At 40.7% G+C, this 22,436-nt stretch overlaps 1 protein-coding gene across 2 annotated transcripts in view; it reads left to right on the top strand.

Annotated features, from left to right (window-relative positions):
- tle5 (TLE family member 5, transcriptional modulator) overlaps positions 1 to 21,368 on the top strand; it is a 48,441-nt gene extending 27,073 nt beyond the window's left edge. The window contains exons 4-7 of one of the 2 annotated variants that reach the window (XM_042417425.1): positions 5,790 to 5,834; positions 13,542 to 13,604; positions 14,403 to 14,477; positions 16,946 to 21,368. In XM_042417425.1, coding sequence (XP_042273359.1) covers positions 5,790 to 5,834; positions 13,542 to 13,604; positions 14,403 to 14,477; positions 16,946 to 17,170 — 408 coding nt within the window. In that variant the 3' untranslated portion in view covers positions 17,171 to 21,368. Of the gene's footprint in view, positions 1 to 5,789; positions 5,835 to 13,541; positions 13,605 to 14,402; positions 14,478 to 16,942 lie in introns of both variants that reach the window. The other variant, XM_042417424.1, reaches the window with a different exon arrangement.
- The last annotated feature ends 1,068 nt before the right edge of the window (positions 21,369 to 22,436 follow it).

Raw genomic sequence — 22,436 nt, 5'->3', positions numbered from 1 at the left:
TTGACTTTTGTGTAAATTCCCTTTTTCGTTGTTTCACATACAGCACTACAGATGTTGATGTTTATAGGCAAAGACATTTTCTATTCTTATATTTTCACCCCATCTGTGAAATACTCTTTCTTTTTTTATACTTTATTTTTTATGTGTTGTTTGTAATTGCTCTTCTTAAAATTGTTCTACTAAAGGATAATTCTGGTTCATTACAACTTGGATCTTATTTTCATAGGTTTGGCCATCTGTTCTATGTACTCACAAAAATGTACTTCCAAGTTAATTGCTGAAGTCTTGGAATGCGGCAACACTGTGAAACACAAGTCAGACTGGAAAGGAAATATAAACAATTAAATTCAAAGTCATACATGTTTTAAACAAAGCCTCAGGTTAGCCAGAAGGGATGGAAATCTTTAAAGGGGACATAACATGCTTGGTGTGATTTTCTGTTGTTTTTATACTGTTATGATGTTGGATGTCTATGTTAGACATGGTCAAAGGCCCAAAACATGAGGTGAATGTATGTAAAATGCTTCCTGCAAGTCAAAAGCTCAGGCTTCAGCCTGCTCTGAATGCTTCGTTCACAATGTTACCTCTACTTCACTCTCCTGATGACATCAGATTGTTTGCATATGCCCGTAATTGGCCGTCCATTTCATAGCCTTTGTTGTTTAGGTTGTCCACTTGTATATTTCAGATCAGATTCAGGCTCAAACATGTACAGATGTGTTTGTTTGTCCATTTTGCATAAAGAACGAGAAAAAGAAGTGAATTCCTTGTACTACTGTTTGTTTACATAGCCTCCCAAGCTGCTGGAAGTCTGCAGAGATGTAGCTTCCAGAAGTTAACCAATCAGAACAGAGTGGGCTCATCGGGAGGGGGGCCTTAAAGAGACAAGAGCTAAAACAGCCTGTTTCAGACAGAGGCTGAAATCAGGGGCTATGTAAAAGGCCAGTATAAGAAAAATTAGGAGTTTTTTAAATTGTAAATCACACAAAGATATTCCAGTCAAGCCCCAGAGTAAAAATACAGACCTGGAAATGTGCATGATACATCCTCTTTAATCTCATTATCTGCTTAGATTTTGATTCCTGGTGTCACAGTTTGATTCAGTAATGATAGAGTGCTCTACTGTGCTGTTACTAACATTATGACCCCATCAGTAGAGAACACCCTCACTGCTGCAAAGCTAGTTCCAGGGAAACCCAACGTTGAAAATATTTAATTATGAAAATAAGGCTCCAGTTGAAATAAACCGGAATAATCCTTTAATATTCACAGCCTTTTGTTTCTGGAGTTATGTGTGATTCCTTCTCCTTTTGTTCCTTTTTCTCCCACCTCTTTTTGTTTCTTCCCCCCACACATACATGTTCACACACAAACATGCACACACAGATGTGCTTGCCCGCTCTCTGCTCCACCTCGGGGCTAATCTCATTGTTGCTGGCCGTGGCTGTGTAGCCGTCTGATGTTTTGCCTCTAATTGATCCTCTGACTGGCTTTAATCTCATCTAATCTGTGCCGCCGCACTGCTCTCTCCACCATCAGCCAGCCAGCAGACACACACATATGCACACACTCACACATGCACTTCCTCTCCGTGTGTTGCAGGCAGGCGTGAGTGCACACACATGCACACACACACACGCTCAGGCGTTGTCAGCCCGATAGCAGCCACACACACATACATATTCTTGCGGAAAAGCAAAATCATTCAAGCACATATGATGAAAAAAAACATCACAGAAATTCTTGAAATTGAAAAATGTCTAGTTTAAGCTGTGTTTTAATATCTACTCTGTGACATTGACAAATATGTTTATTTTCTCTAGCCTGTAGTGTGTTTAATTACTGTGAATTATCCAGGTTAAGGTAATAGCTGAATTAAGCGTTTCCAGAAACTCTCCAGTTAAATTTACATGATTTCTTTGATGGTCGGGTAAATGTCTGGCAGGATGTTTGGTAGCCTAAAGGCTGATATTATCATCACAAAGCAAGGATTGGAAGATGGAGAGTTTTCATCAGCGTTTGATATTTGTATTGATCAGTCTGTAGAGCACCATGAAGGGTACTGTGGCTTGCAGCTGTTTTGTTTTTGCCCCCCAAAAGTTGTTTTTTCTATGACTGCTTGCCATGGTCTGTCTTTTTGCTTTTTATAAACACTGCTTTGCTAATGCTAAAAGAAACCAGACAAAGCCGTATACATGGCTATCTGTCTTTTTTTGTTCTGTGTAGAATTTAACCCCTTACCCACCTCGTCATGCATGCGTTATATGCCCAAACATTCACTCTAGAAATTACTAACTCCATATTTGTACATTTCTATTATGTAAATTTTTAATCAACCTGCTCTTTGTTCTCTTACCTATTGGCAAACATTACTGGCACAGGAGACATGTAAGAGAAAATACAAAGCAGACCAATCACACCTCTTGTAGTGCTCGCGTATCCTGCTGAGTAGCTGTGATTACATTTTTGAGTAGATGCACATAAGCTACAAGCCCACATCAAGCACACCTATTGTACAAAGGTACAGTGAGTGATAACTGCTGTCACTTTTAATTAGAAATTCAAACCACTGTTTAAATGTGGGAAAAATTAAATATTCAATCTGTTATGATCTGATTGAATTAAACACTGACTGTGCATAAGTGTCCATGCTGCTGGCTCCAGTGGGGTGTGTTAGAAAACTGCACCGTCACTTTGATCCATTACATGCCCTGTTGCCTTATCAATAAACTGGCCAATTAGTTATCTTCGTTAAAACTGAATGGAGGAAAGTAGCGAGCCATGAATAATCATGACACCAAATCATCAGAGAAGTAATGCATAGCAGCGTTTTGGATTCAAAACCACAAACGGAAGATTTGTGGATAAATCAGAAGTCATCTGTTCGGTTCTCAACAAATTACATGTTTGTTCCCATTTGTTCAATCATGATTTTTTAGAAAGTAACAGCTCTAATAGGGATTGTGATACTTTGACACAGCAGTAAAATCCAGACTTCACTCTAGCTGTAATCAAATTGTGGACAATCGCTGTAGCTTGGGTTATCGAATCTTTGAAAAGCAATGTTATTTATATTTTTCTCGGAAATACAAAGGGATTTTGTTCCGTTGAAACCGTCCTCAGATTCAGTTCAAAATGTTGCGATAAAATTGAACTATGAATGCAATATTTCTTACCCCTCCTCCTTCACCCTCTCCCTTACACATACACACACACACAATCACCATGCAGGTGCAAACACAAACACATACAGACACACCATGCACGTACACACGCACACTTTCAATCGCACTTCCACTCCATCAGTGGCAGGCCTGGCCTTGTATCCCCACTACGACCCCCCCCCCCCCCCCCCCCCCCCCCCCAACTCTTCCTCTAATAGCATATCGGGTTGCCCTACTCCCCCGGCCAGCGGCAGCACCTCCATTTCCCCAGCGCTGTAATTACTTTAGGGAGTTTCCACGTGGGCCTGAGCAGCTACAGAGAAAAAGAGAGAGTGTATGTATGTGTGTGTGTGTGTGTGTGTGTGTGTGTGTGTGTGTGTGTGTGTGTGTGTGTGTGTGTGTGTGTTTGTGTGTGAGAGAGAGACTTAAGTCACTTTCAGGGACACATACCAAACTTAAGTCACAAGAATCATATAAAACATCAGATAATAAAGCTTTAATATCTGCAAGAGGAATGTAAGACTCAAGTTTGCAGTTCATTTCATTTAAAACGTGCATAGTACCTGAAACCAGTTCTGCCAACATTAGTGTGAACATGAGGGATATCTAAGGTTAAGAAGTTACTGGATCATGTACTATAGTTACTAGATTTAAATGAGAGAAGAGATGTGAGGTAGTTTGGAAGCTGAATAGATGAATAATATGAGATGGTTTTTTCTTGTCTGTAAGGAAGTCCAAGCAGCCGTGTGATAAAAGAGAACAATGATGAGTATGAAATTTCTCATTTGTGATAAAGCGTAGCGCACTATGATACACAGGGTTTAACTGCTGAAGCGTTGATGGGGCAGCATGATGGTACAGAATATCTCCAGAGTCGAGGACAGACATGAAGGTTGACTGCACAATAGTTTTACGGCTGGAAGAAGACAGACAACCTTTAATTCTATACAAGAAGCCTAGTTTGATTTGTAATTTCTGAGTCAAATGTTGAATCTTGAATGATAGTCTGCTGTCAAGCCAAATTCCTAAGTATTCATATGACTCAGCAAGAGTAATATGGGTGCCATTTAAGGTTTTAATGGCAGGATAGTCAGAGTCACTGGTGGAGGTGGAGAATACCATGCACTTGTTCTTCTCTGCATTTAAAAGTAGTCTGTGATTAAGGAGTGATAATTGGAAAGCATCAAAGGCAGACTGAAGACGAGTCAGGGCCTGGGCTGAGGTGGAGCCAGGGGCATATAAAATTGTATCATCTGCAAAAAAACGGACATTGAAGCATTGATTAGGTAGAATTATGTTATTTATGTAGCCCATAGTGTAAACAGCAATGGACCAGAGATAGACCCCTGTTGCAACCCATTTCTGATGTTAAGAAGGCTTGACTGAGTGTTTGAAATAAATGTAAGTCTATGTAAACACCCCAAAAGTGACTTAAGTAAACCTGTGTGTGTGTGTGTGTGTGTGTGTGTGTGTGTGTGTGAGAGAGAGAGAGAGAGAGAGAGAGTGTGCGCATTTATGTGTGAGGAGATCTGTGTGTTTGTTTTCCAGCGACAGAGCCAGTCCCCCTGCAGACAGTGGGTGATTAACAGGGTTGACGCCTAGAGGGTGGCCCTCTCATTAACACTGAACACACACACACACACACACACAAATGTGTACACACACACATACACACAACAGAGGCTCTTTCTCTACTGTCTCTCCTTTTCTCTCTCAGTTCCTTTTTCCTATTTGTAGCAGTGTGTCCTCTCTTCTTTGTGTATGTGCGCATGCAGGAGTGTTTATGTGTGAATATGTTTGTAGAATCAAAATCTTGGATCTTGGGAACCTTCAACACATAAAAAGATGTCTCTCTTATTTTCAACCTGAGCCTTATTGTCTAGTTTTTAGCATCACAGTGATTGAAAATCTTCAAAATTGCAAAGTTGTATTTTGCGGGGAGCTCTATTCTCCAATGCACATCAGTGGAAGTCTGGGAAATATTAGGAGTATTTTTAAAATTGTCTATCATTGTCATGTATTGTGAGTTTTTTTTTTTAATTATATGAATTATTACCACAATTTTGTTGTCATTATGAACATCACAGACCAATTACTAAATCAATCATCATTTCCAAAATATTTAAGATGACTGCTGAAAAAGAGAGTTTAAGTCTGACTTCGTTTTGAAGTGTAATAAACATCAACTACACAATACATATGATTTGTCATCATTATCCCTGTTTTTGCTTTAATTTATCCTGATTTGTCACTGTGACTGACAACATTGTAGAAATTAAAAAACTTGGACACGCTGATCTCACTGCAGCTTAAGTGTTACTGTGTTGAAAGGATGTGTTGTTAGATTTTTGGGGAAGCGCCAACACTCCGTTTTAACTGGAACACTTCAGCATACACTGAGTGAGACTGCATGTAATTATCAGGCTCTCAAAAAATAGCACAAAAGAATAATGCTAGTTGCATAGGAAATGTTATAGCCTGGATCTGGATGGTACAGGAATTAGGTGTCTATGTTCTTATAACTTTAAGGTGAGTTGTCCAACAGTCTCCAAAAATTTCCCATGAGCACAAGATTAAATCTTACACCATTTTTTTTTTCTTTCTCTCTCCTCTCTCCCTTTCCAGTACTATGAGATGTCCTATGGGCTCAATATTGAGATGCACAAACAGGTGAGTCTACATTTAAACTCTTCTATTTCCATCACATAGCATAGAAAACTGTTGGATGTGTGTAAATAGCAGATTGCAAAAGATACTGGAACATAGAAGGCTGCTTGTTTCTGCTTGTGGGACAGGTTTTTGTACATGCTGTACATGCTTATGGAGCCAGGCCAGAAAAGACAATAGACAATATTGTGTTAAAAGTTATTCAGCCAACTTCTTATGAAATAAACTTGTAAAAGGTAAAATTTTCCATATTTCTCTACACCAGGATGTCTGAGATATAGCGGTGCACACGTTTATACGCATATTACACGCAGCAAGTCATGTGATTTAAAGGCAGTTTACAATCAACCAAACCACCGGTTCACAAGAATGAAACTGTTCGTGTTTTCCACTCATAGAGCAGCAAAGTAACCAGATAGACAGGTGACGTAAATTTGCATTTTAATGTTTTCTTTTAATAACTTAAATGTGTCTTGAACATAAAGCACAGAACTCTGCCAGATAGTTTAACCATACTTCAGGGTAATTTTATGGCCATCACTTATAAATATTTTAACTTTAAGAGATTATTTTTTTGTCAGTTTCCTATTGGGAATGGCTCTAAATACTATGGTGCTCATGAGCTTCAACAGCTGTGGCTGCGGCGAAGCCAATGAAAAGTCTGTAACCAAAATGTTGCTGTTTCAATAAACGTTGAGCTGACAGTGAGTGGGAGTTCCTCTTTTGCATGACTTCCTACGCACATGTGTGCCAGGTGTGCATTAGACAATACTCACTATGGACAAGCCAGCAAGAGACTAGAAAACTGTAGCAAAGTCAGAGCAGTATTTTGTGCAATTCATGTGAAACTGATCCAGAATTCGAAATTGAATTGATTCAAGCTGCTGAATATAAATGAATATTAAGAGGTGGGGTTTTTTTTGGTTTCGTTTTTTTTTTTTGTTTGTTTTTTTACAAACTCCACATCTATCGTCTGTCCACCTTTAGTAGTGTGGATAACATCAATTCAAACTTGGTGACTGAATGGACTATGAGTCCTTTGCAGTCTGTCATCGCTGTTGCTTGTTATTCTTATTGATTCGGTTGTTGTTCTTATCGATGATTCATCTTTGGGAATTTCACGGCCATCGAAACCACTGAGCTGCTTCAGCTGCCGGTCACTTAACGTGTTTGCAAAAAAAAAAAAGAGAGAGAGAGAGAGAGAAGAAGAAGAAAACTTCCACAACCTTGAACATCCAAAATAAGTCCTCACACGTTGTTGCTCTGTGGATGTAGACACAGCTGTGCGTTCCCATCTCCGTTCCAACACTGTACACCTGCAGCTCACTGATTGGCAGGTGTGAATTGTAGAGATAATCTCCCATCACTTTGGGAGTATTCAGAGACATTTGAGTGATGTCACTGGAGGCTGTGTGTAAATGCAGGGGCTGAGGGGTTTTTTGTTTTTTGGGGGGTTTTTTGGTGCCAAATAAGTTCTCTTTATACTGTACACAGTGTTCCTATTTTTGGGAGTATGAAAATGTGTTTTAAGGAAGTTTAGGAATTGCACAAAAATATCTACTCCACATTTAATCCCTTTATAGTTTTGACTGCACAGTCATTTCATACATATAGTCATTTCATTTCCGCATCTTCTTTTATCTGCAATAAAACATAGATAGCAGTCGCCCAAATCCAGCGAAGTCAGTACAGTTACAATCAGCTGGGCTTTTAGAAACAGAAAAAGAAAATGTAGCCTTCAGCGGACAGGGGAGGGGTGAGAAGCCTGTGCTCATACATCAGTTGGTGTGGCTGAAGCTGGGGGAGTAATTTATGCTCAGGCTGTAGGAGGGAGAGAGCGATGGGCCTCCGAAGGGCCAGCCCTTATCGGTGACCTCGTCTGGCGCTGCCCGTCCGCACACAAACATGCACACTGTCTTATGATTGACGGCGCACACTGACAGCCATATTGGAAGAGGCGAGTAGGCTTTGACAAATGGACACACACATACACTAACACACACGCACAGAAGTGGCAGCCTCCGTGATTTAAAGACCTTCACATATACGCACCCACACAATCTCTGAAGTAGGAAGCACAAGACGGGCACTGTGTGATGCATGCAGGTCCAACACACTAACGCACACACACACACACACACACACACAGACTGTTACAGGAAAGCAAGCAGAACACACACACACACACACACTTTCAGCCATATGTGTGCAATTCATCACACCCTTTTCCTTTATCTGACAGGGATGAAATTCACAGTCACAAGTGGGGGTGTGTGTGTGTGTGTGTGTGTGTGTGTGTGTGTGTGTGTGTGTGTGGGTTGAGCCTGCCAGCACAAGCATTAGTGTGTATGTGCATGTGTGTCCCTCCATCAGCCTGTACACTTGTATATTTGTGTGTGTGTGTCTGTTACTGGCGCGTGTTCATAAGCAGCTGTGTGTTTTCTTTCATGTGTGCTCCTGTTATCCTGTGTGTGTGTGTGTGTGTGTGTGTGTGTGAGTGTGTGTGTGTGTGTGTGTGTGTGTGTGTGTGTGTGTGTGTGTGTGTGTGTGAGTGTGAGTGTGAGTGTGTGTGTGTGCGTGTGTGTGTGTGTGTGCGTGTACACGTGCGTGCGTGCTGTCTTTGTGCACTGTGTGAGTGGGTGCGGAGACTCGCTAGTTCCATTAGAGAGTTGAAATTGAAGGGGATGTGTGGAAACGAGTGTCGAGGAGCATTCATGTCGAGGCCTATTGTGCACCGCCAGTTTCTCCCCCACCCCTCTCCTGCTCCTCCTCCTCCCTTTTCCACCTCTGTCTCTATTTCCCTCTCTTTCTTTCTCTCTCGCATTCTCACACATTCAATTGCTCCCTCTTGATCACTCTGTCCTACTCAATTCAAAAAATGCCTCTCCACTCTGTCTGTTCACTCTCTCTCTCCCTCCCTCCCTCCTTTCTCTTATCTCTTCTCTCTCTCTTTATTTCTCTCTCTTTTTTTTTTTTTGGTGAAGAGAAGGAAGGTTGAGTTGTGGATTGAACTGGGAATATGTTGAATGAAGCCATATTGTTTTTTTGGGTCCTCTTTGTCTTTCTATTGTTCTGTTTTCTCACCGTGTTTTGCGTTTAGTCCTAAATATGTGTCTAACCAGACAACATACCCTAGCATCCATGTTTTGTTTGTGGTGTTGAGTTTTCATTTTGCACAAAGCTACAGTATGGCATTTGCCATATTAAATAATGTACATTTTTATGCCAAGCAGTTGTCATTACACTGAGTGGATAGTAGAGCCGATTCCAAACACAGTCATTTATGCTGCAAGGACGTGCGCCTGTAGTTTGAACTGTAGAAGAGCTCGGGACTACTTGTTCTTGTCAGCATTACTTGAAACAGAAATATTCATAAATTTTATTTAAGTAAAGTAGCAATAGTACAATGTTTTCATACTCCACTACAAGTAAAAATGCAGAAGAATTATAAGGTAAATGATACAAATTTAAAAAACACTCGTATTTCTGAATGATCCCTTTAAAAGTGTTAATTATGTACTATCATCATATATTATATTATTGGATTATTACTGTAAAATACTGCATTGTATTGTATTACTGATTATTATCACAGTAAAAAGTACATTTCCCTTTTAAACATTTTGAAGCAGAAGTATAAAATCGCATAAAATATACTGAACTTTAGCTTTGTACTTTTATGATTATTTTCCAACACTGCATGTCAGACTGTGTGTGTGTGTGTAATGCAAGCGTGATAGCTCAAATTCAAATGTAGCTTTTAATTGTGCAAAGAAGGTAAATTTTTAGGTTTTGAATCTTTTTGAGATCTTGATGAACAGGTATCATGCTCCGGGGTATTCTTGGCAGGAAGCAGTAACACAAGACACTCAAATATGGAAACTCATGCAGGGACGAAACCAGGACGCTTTTAGGAAGTCTGTGAAATGTTTGGGTTTGTTTAGGCTGCCTTCCATACTTCTTAGAAACGCACTTTTAATCAACTTGAACATATTTTTGTCTCTGTGTTTGCTCTCCGTTCTGAGTGTCTTGCACCAGGCTACATTTTGAAATTATAAAAGATAAAGCATTTTTAAATTAAAAAAAAAAAAAAGCAGCAAAGACATCTCTAATGGAATATACTTCGTCTGTTGCCGATCCTTGATATGTTTGTCTAGTGTCACAGCCCAGTTTTATATTGTATGTTTTATTTGTATACATATAATGCTCTCGTCAGTGAATGTGTGCTCCACTTGAGGAAAACTAGGAAGAAGTGGAGTAAAATGTAAAGAGAGGACAAAAGAAAGAAAGAAGCATTCATATATTTAAGAAAAAAAAGCTGAGGTAGAGATACAGAGAAGAAGATGTAAGAGAGCGCAGATAAAAGAGACAGAAGCAGGGTTGGGGAAAAAAAAGAGATAGACAGCATAAAGGGTACTGAAAAAGAGGAAGAATTGTTAGCATGGAGCGAGTCCCGCCGAGACATTTTAGAGAGACGTTTTAAAGATGTCAGGGAGTGTGTATGTGTAATGATGAGCAGATCGGAGTGAAACGCTTGATGGGGAGCTGTGCTCTGCATGCCTAATGACTGTTAGGAGGGCCCCTCTCTCCTCATCGCGACGAATTAGGCTCTAACACAATTACTGCTGCTCTGCATATCTCAGACGGATTGGATGATTACCAACCAAATGTGATAATAGACCTGCGTGTGAGAAAGATAGGGAGTGTGCATGACGGAGAAAGTGGAAAGTGTGTGTGTTTGCATGAATGATTGCTACTTTGTGTGTATGTGTGTAATTGCATGTGCATCCAAGAGTTTTGAGAAAGAGTATTAAGTACAAGCAACTTAATTAATGAGGTAAATAAAGAGATTCTGATATGTGTGAGCATGTATATAGCCTCTTTCACACATAGTTCCCGGTAAATTACTGGAATAACCTTTCAGGCACCGCTAGTGATTTTCACTATTCACACATGCAGCTATATTCAGGAACATTTCCATCTTGCGCCTTTTCACACGTGCGATGGCAATGCTGTAATAGATGGGGCAAGGCAAAGCCCAGCAAATGGTGGTAATGCAACACTTATGGATGCCAACCGCCTTAAAACTCAACAGAGGAAGAAGAAGATGAGGCAAGGTCAGATGTACGTGGCGGAAGACGTGCCAATGTTGTTGTAATGTATTTCATATTCCACAGGTTTGCGAGACAAGAAATGTTTTTTCATGATCCACTTGAATCAGAAACAAGGCAACTGTAAATAAGTCGCAGATTCAAATGTGTCATCAGCGGAGTCTTGTGATCGGTTTTCTCGCTCCGTGTGAAAGCATCTTTCAGCAGATAGATGTAACCCTTTACATGCTTGTCCCTGCAATGTTACTGTTTTCATTCACAACACAGCCATACCGGCATTTTCCCTGAAATGTTAGGCTGCTAGGTCTTGAGATGGGAAATTGGCGGTACAGATTTCCTGAATATCCATCCCTGCTCCTGTTCACACATGACCCCATGCAGGAAATGTTTCTGAATGTTTCAGGGATAGACTGTGTGTGTGAAAGGGGCTTATGATGCAAGATATGTGTGCCCCAGTCTGAGAAGGTCATAGCAGATGTTTCCCATACAGATGAGAGTGTGGTTTGAATCACAATTTTCATACAATGACGGTTTAAAGAATAGGTCTGGTGATATTCTATATTATCTGGTGATATCTAGGCTATATGTCAACCAATCCAATGAAAAGACCAAAACCAGCAATGAATTGATGCTACTATGTAGTATTGTTTGTGCAGCCAAAGCCTGATTATTCCTCTGTTCTGTAGAGCTTCATTGTAGTCCAAATGCTATTGTAGTCCAACTGAAATTAAATTGCCTTTTTTTTTTATCTACTACAGCACACATATCTGCTCTGTAAATCACTTCTGTGTTCTCCTTTGAGAAAAAATCAGAAACCAAAAGGGAGAAGTTTATATTTTAAATTCTTTGATTTAAAATATAGTAGTAGTTTTACATGAATTCAATTTAACCGTTCCACCATCCGCTTGTGTGAGTGGAGACCGTAATTCAGTACAGCAAATCAGATCTTGAATGAAGTGATAACGTGGCGTTTGATCATAGGCAGAGCAGACGGGTCGCACTGAGCCTGATAGCATCCTGCTACACAGCACAAGAGCCACCGACTCTGAACAACAGCCCACATTAACTTTCCTGCTAAAGTCTCCTTCTTATCTAACTCACAAACATGAACACACATCTTGTCCTGCATCTTAGCTTGTTGAACAAGGCACCAAACAAACATTCATCAGGGAAAGGTGCACTGCTAATGTCAGTTAGCAGGCTAGACAGCTAATTAGCTGCTCAGCTGCAGCACATTAAACAGCATGTAAACATGATATCACACCTGCAAATGTCTGTTAGATGCTGGTTTGGTCTTTGCTCTTCAAAATCCCTGTTAGCAACACGTTGTCTGTTCATGAAGTGTAGCTTCAGTAGTTTGTTTACTTTGTCTCAGTTTGATACAGATAGCCTGCCAGCTAATGTCAATCACAAAAGGTACACTGTAAAGCTGTGAATAGATGTAAATTAAAGTTTGCCACAGCATCTCCACTACGATACCTGCAGTTGCTGGATTAGCTGATAGAGATTTAATGTCATATATGCCGCTTCATATGATGCCTGCTGCTACATACCAAGAAACACACCTGTACAGCCAAATGAAGCACAGTCAGTGATAATGGTATAAATTGTCAACTAATTTATGGTATAAATTTGCAACTAAAGTGACAACACCTGTATATGTGTGGACTACGGGTATGTATGAGCCACTCCATTGCAATGGGTGACGTGTTCCTTCATAAGCATGAGCATGGCTTCTGTAGTTTATTTTGAGTCAATCCCACATACTTCGTCCTGCTGTCGTAAATACTCATCACAGCATTAAGTCCGTGACTGAAAGTAGTCCTTAACAAACAGGCTATACCACTTCGTCCTGTTTGACTAACATTTGCTTTGGAATTATTTTGCATTTTTTAAAAATGAAACTACATTTTTGACCTTTTTTTTTATAGATTAACAGCTTAAGTAGGAAAGAATGGGTTTAGAGCTAAGAGCCACAGACAGGATAGGGAAGTCTAGGACATACATACTCAACAGGCCGAGAGCAAAATTAACCTGACCCAGACCTCTTTTGAGTGACACATTGGTATCATGTCACCTCAGCTGTCATCTTTCAGCTGCCCTCCAATCGCCACAATTAGCAAGGTTGGTGTGGAATGTAGGAGCTCCGGACGATGAAGTAAAATGGCTTGTTCAAAACTAGCTGATACAAAAAAGAAATATTGACAATAAAAAAAACATCCATTTAAGGACAACTGGACTGAGAAATATGTGTTCATTTCGCCCAAGGAAAGCACAAGACCTACTGTAGGTGCTTGATTTACAATGAAACAGTTGCCATAATTAAGAGTGGGAATGCAAAACACCACTGCAACTCCAAACATGCCTGTTTTGAACAAAACTACTGAAATATCATCATGTAATGCACCCTTACTGGAAGTTGGACACAGTGGAAATGTATTAAGTGGATCTCTAAGACTATTATTCAGTAACCCTGGTCTAGACTAACAAAAGACTAATATATTTTTGGTTTTGGTCTTTTCAAGGGATTTGTTTACAATAAGAGAAATATAGAAAAACAACAGCCATGTTATCTAACTAAATGTTTCTCCCTCCGCAGGCTGAGATAGTGAAGAGATTGAACGGGATCTGCGCGCAAGTCCTGCCCTACCTGTCTCAGGAGGTAAGCGCACACACTCAGACACACACTGACAAAAAGACGTCACTAACCCCCTGACCCTCAGTCCTATTCCTTACATCCTGGAATGAGATCACCCTCATTCCCGCCTCATTACCTCTCCACCTCGCTGACCCCTCGCTCGGCATCCCTACCTCCACTTCTCTCCTCCCGTCATTCATCATCACTCGTGTTCTCTTCCACCTCACTCTCACTTTATTCCTCCCTCCCCCACCTTGATTCTTCTCTGCCATATTCAATCTATCCCTTCCTCCCAGTCGTCCCTCCCCCCTTCCCCCATTTTGGGCCTCCACTTCCTCTCCCCCCCCTTCTCTTTATCCCTCCCTTCTACGCCGCCTCCTCCATCCCACTCTTCTTTTCCTTTCTACATGTGTGTGTTTGTGTGTGTCAGCATAATAAATGGTTGTGTGATTCAGATAAGCCGTGCTCTTATCTGCCCACCAGGGGGTTGACCTCCACCCATTACAGCACACCAGCCGACCATCCATTCACCAGTGTCACACAAGACCTTTGTGTGTGTGTGTGTGTGTGTGTGTGTGTTCGTGTGTGTGTGTGTGTGTGACTGGATGAATAGCTGAATGGCCGGAGGGGGGATGGATGCATCACCAGAGAGGATTGTCGGGTCTCTGTTGGGACTATTGATATTGATCTAACCTCTCCACCTCTCTCTCTTTCCCCAAACTCTCCTCCCCTTGTTTCTGTCTCACTTTCATTGTCTCTCTCACTTTCAACCCCTCATCTTCACCCCCACGTCTCCCCTCCTCCCCCCAACCTCATCTCCAGCACCAGCAGCAGGTCCTGGCAGCTATAGAGAGGGCCAAGCAGGTCACCCCCCCAGAGATGAACTCCATCATAAGGGTACGATGTTCCAGCCCCCAGCCACGCCTGTGGGCCTGGTGATGGCTAGAAAAGTGCAATTATTGATCATTATCATAAATTCTATTATTTTCTTTAATGACATTTATTTATTGGCTTATTGTTTGTAAACATTCTCTGCTTTGACATTTCAAAGGAGGAATAAGTAATGTAGCGTTAAATAAACAGGTGGATCAAATCTGAATTCCAGTCTGTGATCATTCATGATGGATACTTTGATACTTATTAAGTTTCTATACCTTTTTAAAGTGTTGCAAACGTTTTATTTGTTTTATATGATCACAAGGTTCTTAGTGATGTAAATGCAGGTCTGTGCCATCTTTACTTAAATAGTGTGCGGCTATACCAATGAAAGAATCCTTGAAGCTCACACCAGAGGCACTATCGTTTTTCTACAAACAACCCAAGGAAAAAATGGATAAATAAATATATTGAACAAATAATTGTAATATAGCTCATCTTTAACATAAATCATAAAAGAGATACATTGATTGGCCAGAATAAGTGAATGTGATCCAGTACAAAAATACAAGCTTTGTGAAGCATGATTTTAATTGGCAGTGAGTTTTTTGATTCGTATTCAGTTTTGAAGGAAATATTTAAAGGTGCACTCCAGCGATGTAGTATTGCACCTACATTAAGTTTGGGGGCTTTGAGATACAAATAAAAAATTGAATGAATGCTCAAAATCAAAGGCGCAGAGGCAGAGTTATCCTCATTTTTAGTCCCTTGAATGGCTGGAGTCCTAAAAACACTGAATCCTTCAATTCCCATAATGCAACTCAACAGTGTCTTTCATTAGTTGATGATCCCACTATGACATCATCAGGGTTATTTTCTCTGACTTGACAAACCTCCTTCAGAGCCACAGAAAACATTACACAACAGTTTTTACAGGCTGAGTAGTACTCCTGATCCTCATATGTAAAATCAGTGGAGTGCCCCTTTACATTTGATTTATTTTTGACATTTTACCTTTTTTTTTCACAATGAGCATCAAAGTATCAATTATACGACATGGATTACATGGTACCCTCCTTCATCAATGCATGGTTAAAATTATTGATCACTAAAAATAATAAGACTAGCTTGGTAAAATACTGACTCAGTATGGATGGGGCATTAGCCAGCTAACCACAATCCTTCATCTCTGTTGCTGTAATGTTAGCCAGCTATACTTTATCAGCCTTATGCTAGCTAGCTTAGCTACTCCATCATTTTACCAAAGGTTTAATATTAGCTAGCCTAGCCACTCCATCATGTTTCTATCGGTCCAGTGTTAGCTAGGCTACCCACTCCATCACCGTGATGCATGATTCACTGTAGCCCCTTTTATATAGAGATCCTGCAATATTGCCGGAAAGAAGACCTGTCATTATGCCGGCTTTGCTTTTTTTACACTGAAGCAAAAAAATTCAACATAATGTCGCCCCCGTGTGTGAATTTAGAAAGCATGCCGGCGTTCTGGAATCAGAGGCGTGACATGTAACACAACAGTGTCTGTGTCTAGTGTGTGTGGTCCCAACATGCCAGCTGTCCCTTTTACACAGACATCTATCCGGCAATGTGACTACCTCCACTGCTGGGTTAATGGTGGAGCAACAGCACCCCCCTATTCCATATTTGTACCTTTTATACAGAACAGCAAGGCAGAATAATGGCACAACATTCCTGCCTTGAACAGGCTGTGTAAAAGGGGCTAACTAAACACAATTTTGTCAATTTTCTGATTCCTAATACTGTTTTCTTTTGATAGCTGCTAATATCATAATGAATTTTTACATGTGAAGTATATACTATAGAGCATTTGAGGTCTGGTTCTGAACGTAAAGCAGGGCTGTTGACTTTGTAGGTGTAGCCTGAGGAAGTCGGGCCTGTTCTAAACTGTTTATGAGAAGTCAGTCAGGATTGTCATAAAATCAACCCACTGATGTGTCATCATGTTGAGTGTGTGCACAGTGGGGAGTGATTAAAGTGCACAGGCGTGGCAGTAACAATTTTTCTTTCTTTATATTAAAATGAAATGCATGTGTACCCTGTGGGGATGTTTTTATGTGTATTTCCATGTGTTTGATTTTATGTCTGTCCTTTTGTTGAATTGTGGGCATCTTTTCTCTCCTCCTGCACTTAGTTTGCTTTCATCTCGGTGTTTGAGTTATTTCTTGAGGATGTATATTGAAAATTGCGTCTATTATAAATAACTTATGTGTGCTGCAGGTCTTCCGTCTCCTGCTGAGCGTGTGTTTTAGCTGTGATATGAGCCCTCCATCTATCCCATTGTGCTGGAGCCATTAGCGCTTTGCCTCAGGGGTTATACATTAAACATAGTTTGTAATGTATATTAGGTGTGAAGATTTTGCATTTCCATCCGTTTTTGTGTTTTGCTGTGATTGTGTGCTGAATCTATCCTGCTGTGTCTAAGATGTGCCTGGTTGTCTTCTGTGCAGCAGCAGCTCCAGGCTCACCAGCTGTCTCAGCTCCAGGGTCTGGCCCTGCCCATGACCCCCCTGCCGCTGGGCCTGAGCCAGCCAACCCTCCCAGCCGTCACCACCTCCTCCGGCCTCTTCTCCCTCTCCTCCCTGCTGGCCTCCCAAGCCCAGCTGGCCAAGGAGGAGAAAGCATCGCGTGACGGAGTCGACAGCCACCGCGAGGAGGACGGAGACAAGTCTGATTAGATGATCTCCCCATTCAGCTCTGTTTTTGTCCAGAGACCTGAAACCCCAGATCCAAAACCCCTTGGCCTACAGGCTCTCCCCTGGTCTCCCTCTCTCTGATCTTAGCTAACATGGGCTTCACCACAGCTTCAGCTACAGACCCTTACTAACTCCCATACTGTACCAGCGTACCTGAAGCCCTCAATGCCCAGCCTCTTATTGGGAGGGCTTTGGCATCTGCCCCTCATGTCCCCTCATGTCAGACTAGTCCTGATTTCATCATATTTACCACATTTCTTTACCTTCTCCTCTCTCTTTCACCATCAGAGTGTCTCTTTCTTATGTATTGTGTGTCTTTTTTTTTTTCAAATACTTTTTTTTTTGGATGATTTTTTTTACCGAGACTCTCTTCTATTTCTGTTGCTTCCTGCCTTCCTGGCGCTCTGTCTCTCACTTCTCATTTCTGTTTAGTTTCTGTTTTTTCCTCCCTGCCTCTCTTCCTCCCACTCCCCCCCCCCCCCCCCCAACTCTTGCCTCTGTTCTGAGCGGGTCCTTGTTACGCAGGACTGATCTGTGAGACTAAACGCACCGTATCATAGGTGTTAAAACAGACTAAATGTTAAACACAGGGATTCTTTGGAAAGCTGTAAAACTTGTCAGACACAACACAGGATTCAAGCAAACTTCTTTTTCCTAAGAAAACGGTCTCACAGAGATCAGAAGTGTTGATATTTTTTGGCAGTTCAGATTGCATGCATTCATTCCAAGCTTCAAATTGGCTGTGAGTTTAGATGATGGATCGTTATCATCTGAGTTTTGTTTAAACAGTGCCCTCAAAAAGAGAGGAGAGTCCCTCTTGCATCGCTGTGTAAAGCTACACTCACGTCCTAACCAAAAACTGCTGCTTTTAGTTGCTTTAAGCTCCCAAAAAAGGAGACTCGTTGTAATGAGAAGACATCTCAAGTCGACAAACTAGAGATTTCGTGTATAATCCTAAATTCATATGAAGAAAGGAAAAGCACCTTCTTAAAGCAAACTTCATGCTGAGAGCTGTCAGGCTAGATAACAAACCCACCTTAGTAAGTAATCCCCCCCCCTACTTACGATCCTCGCCTGACCCTGCGAGGTACGTTAGATAAATCCACCCAGCACCTTAACTGAAAGGCAACACTTTCATCAGTAGTTAAACAGAGCTGAGGCAGCACAGTGTGCAGCAAAAAGAACAGAGTTGCCACTTGACTCCTCCACCCTCCCACCGCCCTTTTCATCTCTAATGTGCACTAATATTAGAGCAGACGCAGAGGGGAGAGAGTGTGCATGTTGTGTGTTTGACAGCAGAGGGCAGCATGTGTCTTTGAAGAATCCTCCTTGCCGGGTTCAGACCCGAGCAGAACATGGACAGGACAGTGACAGAGTACAGGGCTGTGTCACAAGGGGGAATGGCTTATTTATCCACTCTGTGTGTACAAACTTAATATACAGAGACTAGACTGGTGACATTAATCTCTGCATGCGGTCAGTCCCAGTCTCCGTTATTTGTCATGATCCAGCTCTTGAGATATAGTCTTTGGTCTGTTATAGGGAAAATCTCTGCGTGAAACAGAAACATAACCGGACCTGCTTTTGATTTGATTTCAATACTGTACGTTACTGTGCGTTTTGATTCATTCACATCTGTCACGTATCAGACTGACATTACACTATATTATACAGGTGACGCCTACACGCAACACTGAGTGGGAAATATCAACGACCTGATAATATGATATCAGTGTAGACCGCTCTGACGAAGCACAAGCAGCCTCCACAGCTGCTCTGATGAGTAAAAAAAAAAATCCCACTCACACCCACACAGGTGTTTTTCAATCGCTGCGTCTAATTAGACCTCTAGTCAGGTGGACAGTGGGTGGCGCTACACTGGGAATCGTGTGATGTCACCAAACTCTGCAGAAAACAGAAAATTTATCTCCAACAGTTGAAATCATAAATTAATAGTTTGTCATTTTTTCTAAACTAAAATGCCCCAAAATTGACGTGTCCAGCTTCTCAAATGTGAATATGTGATGATTGTCTTGGTCTTCTCTGATATCTTTGTTGTGAAAACAATCTCACCACATGGTCCATTTTTGTAGCTTTCCATCGTAGCACGCTGTCTTTCTCAGCAGTAAATATCTTTGGGTTTTTTGGCATTATTTCCTTTTTTCTGACATTTTATAGACCATGAAATAATGGCTAGAATAATTGATAATGATAATAGTTATATGCAGCTTTAATCCCACAATACAGTGTGTCACATTTGATAGACAACAAAATACAACCCTTCCGACACGAGTGCCTAATTTCGTGAGTTTTCAAGCATTCCTAGCCCCTCAAAAACAGGTTCCTGTTGGCGAATAATGCGTCACCATGGCAACAGCGTTTGATGAAAACTCAAAATCTTCACTGTTTAGCATCATCAAGGTCTTACCACTTAGTTGACCAAATTTTAGGTGGATCTGGTTAACCTGCTAGGAGTAGTAAAAGTATGGGGCCTATAACTTCCTGTTGCCAGTAGATGGCGCTACTAGATGACTATGATTCAATATTGGCCCGTACACGTCTTCAGACCAGGACTCTCATCAAATGTGAAATTTGGGAAAGATCTGACGATGAGGAGTCAAGTTACAACAGTTTCTTTATTTCATGTCAAAACAGCGAAATTTGCCGTGTCGCCATGGCAGCAGCGTTCAGTGAAAACTTACAAGCTTCACAATATATCATCAAGATCTAAAGGCTGATGTCAGTCAACCCACACACAGGTCTAATCAGGCAGCTCAAGTTAAAATACCCAGGTGGGTGGACTGTGGGTATGTAGAGGCTTCAGCATGGCCACATGAAGTGTCTGCTTTCTAAAAGCTGAGATGAAATTTAACACGCAGAACTCACTGCAGACTTCAAGGCTGTTTCGCAAACATGATTTCAACAAAAACAAATCTTATTTTCAGCAGAGGTAACCAAACCTTTTACCTTATACACACACACACACACACGCACACTTTCTTAGCTTCTTCTCTGTTTTAATGGCTGCATTGTGAGTGAATAGATATGAAGAGTTTCATTCTAAATTAAACAATCCTGTTAACACTTCTCAAAATAATCTCTGGCATGACAATAAAGTACATTTTAGTGTTGAAGTCATTTGCTTCAAAACAGCAGCTTGATGATTGATACATCCCAAAGTTTGACACACTGACAGTGGAACAAATTGCATATTACAGCGTTGAGAATAAAACCCTTCATGTGTCAGAAAGTTAAGATGACATCGGTGGGATGACTCCATCAATGACGCCTATTGCTGTGTATGTATGTGAATACATAAACAAGGTGTGTATAAACGGTTGTACAGGTTGGTCGTCGATGATAAACCACAGAGATGAAATGTGTCGCTGTTCATACTCCAGCTAAAAGCTAATATGCTATTCTGCTTGTGAATTTAAGCTCGCAGCACATCGTCCTCCCATTCAGCCACATACTGTATGTATCTAGCTACATACTGTACTTGTCGTAGTGATATGCAGAGCGCGTAGACAAAGCGAGACACAAACACATACATCACTGCATGTCTGTGGGGGAACCAGGATTCATTTCTTTCAAGTAGCGACATTATTTTTTAAAGAATGTTTGGTCCAAACTTTCTGTGATCAATGCACTTGTTTGTTTTTTTTTCTTTCTCTTTTTTGTTTTTAAATATTAATCGATATGAACTAGAGAACGAGACTTGCAAAGCTGACGTTATAAACATACAAATGAAATTCTATGTATTTGTTAAAGTAGTTGGAGGCGCTCACCTCTGTATACAGTTATACATAGAAAGCTTTATGTGTATATGGCTGCATCTTCTCTTGTCTGTCCTGGATGATTCTTGTGCTATTGTGTTACAAAACTGATGTGACACCAGGGGGGAAACTGCAGTACGTTGACCTTTTGCCCTTTGACCCCTTTCCTCCTCTCTGACCACCCTCCCTTCCCCTTATTCCCATTCCACATCCCACTTCCCCAACTTTTTGCCCCCATAGCGTGAAGCATTGTAAGCGTTTTGAGCTTTGTAAAGGTCTTTTTTTAAATACTTATTTTGTGTATAATGTAAAACCTGAAAGTGTGTACTTTGGCAAAAAAAAAATGTTTTGTGTCTGAAATCATAGCTTCATTTAAACAAAAAAAAAAAAGAAAACTATAAAAAGTACAACAGACATTTACTATAAATAATATGAAATGTTCTGCAGTAAGGAAGGACTTCTGGTGCCTTACAAATAAAGTCAATCAAATCATAAGAAACGTTCTGCTCTTCTTTGACTCCGGAGTGACAAACTGTTGATAGCAGAGTGGTTCAAAAGCCGTGACTATGATGGAGGAGCTGATGATATTGTTTATTTCCAGTTTTAATGAAGATACACACCTGCACTCATATTACAGGACGGTGAACTTTATTAGGTTTTCCAGAGCAAACGATAAGGTTTTGTTGAATTTGCCACTTTCATAGGCAGGCGTTGATTTCTATTCATCTCATTGAGATATGAAAATCAACTTGCAGAGACCTAAGAAACTGGTGATCTATCACAGTTAACATTTCTTAGCCTGTATTTCTTTTTTAAGTTGCATGAATTTGGTGATTGCAGGTGCTTAAAGAGAAACTTTCGATGTTGCGTTCACAGAAAGTCCAACATCTTAGTTTGATGTCTGAAAGAATGATCCAAATTCACACTGTCCTCACGACATCCATTTTGCTGGAAATGTTTCTTCTAGTTTTGATTTTCCAACAAATGATTGGAATAGTTTTTGGCAACCAAATCTACAAGAAGGAGAGCTTTCAATAATGATCCTTTTCAGCAACAACATGACAACTGAACTTTGAGGAAAGATGTTCACTGTGTGAATTAAGTTGCAAGTTGATTTTGTAGCATACAGAGAAATGAATAAACAATTTTCCCAATTGTGCATTTAGTAGCCATTCTGGAGCTTTTGATCACATGATCAGATGGCGATTGCTCTGTTGTTCAAATGTTCATATTTCTGAGCACTTAGGACTCCTCATCCATGTTGGTTTAAACATTTAAAAAATGAACTTTCAGTCTTAGCTTGAAGTATGTTTTCGAAATCGATCAACAACATTTGCAGTTAATGGTGTAAAACATGCAAAACCACTGAAACAGACATTAAAATCCTCCATGACGGCATGTTACTGAAGTTAACTCTCTGTCTACTTTTCAGAAAGACTGATTGAAAAACAAACCCTTCATGAGAAAAACAA

This window comes from Thunnus maccoyii, chromosome 7, assembly GCF_910596095.1.
Source record: "Thunnus maccoyii chromosome 7, fThuMac1.1, whole genome shotgun sequence".
NCBI lineage: Eukaryota > Metazoa > Chordata > Actinopteri > Scombriformes > Scombridae > Thunnus > Thunnus maccoyii.
Note: the sequence above shows the minus strand (reverse complement) of the source record. Positions and strands in the feature narration are given on the sequence as shown.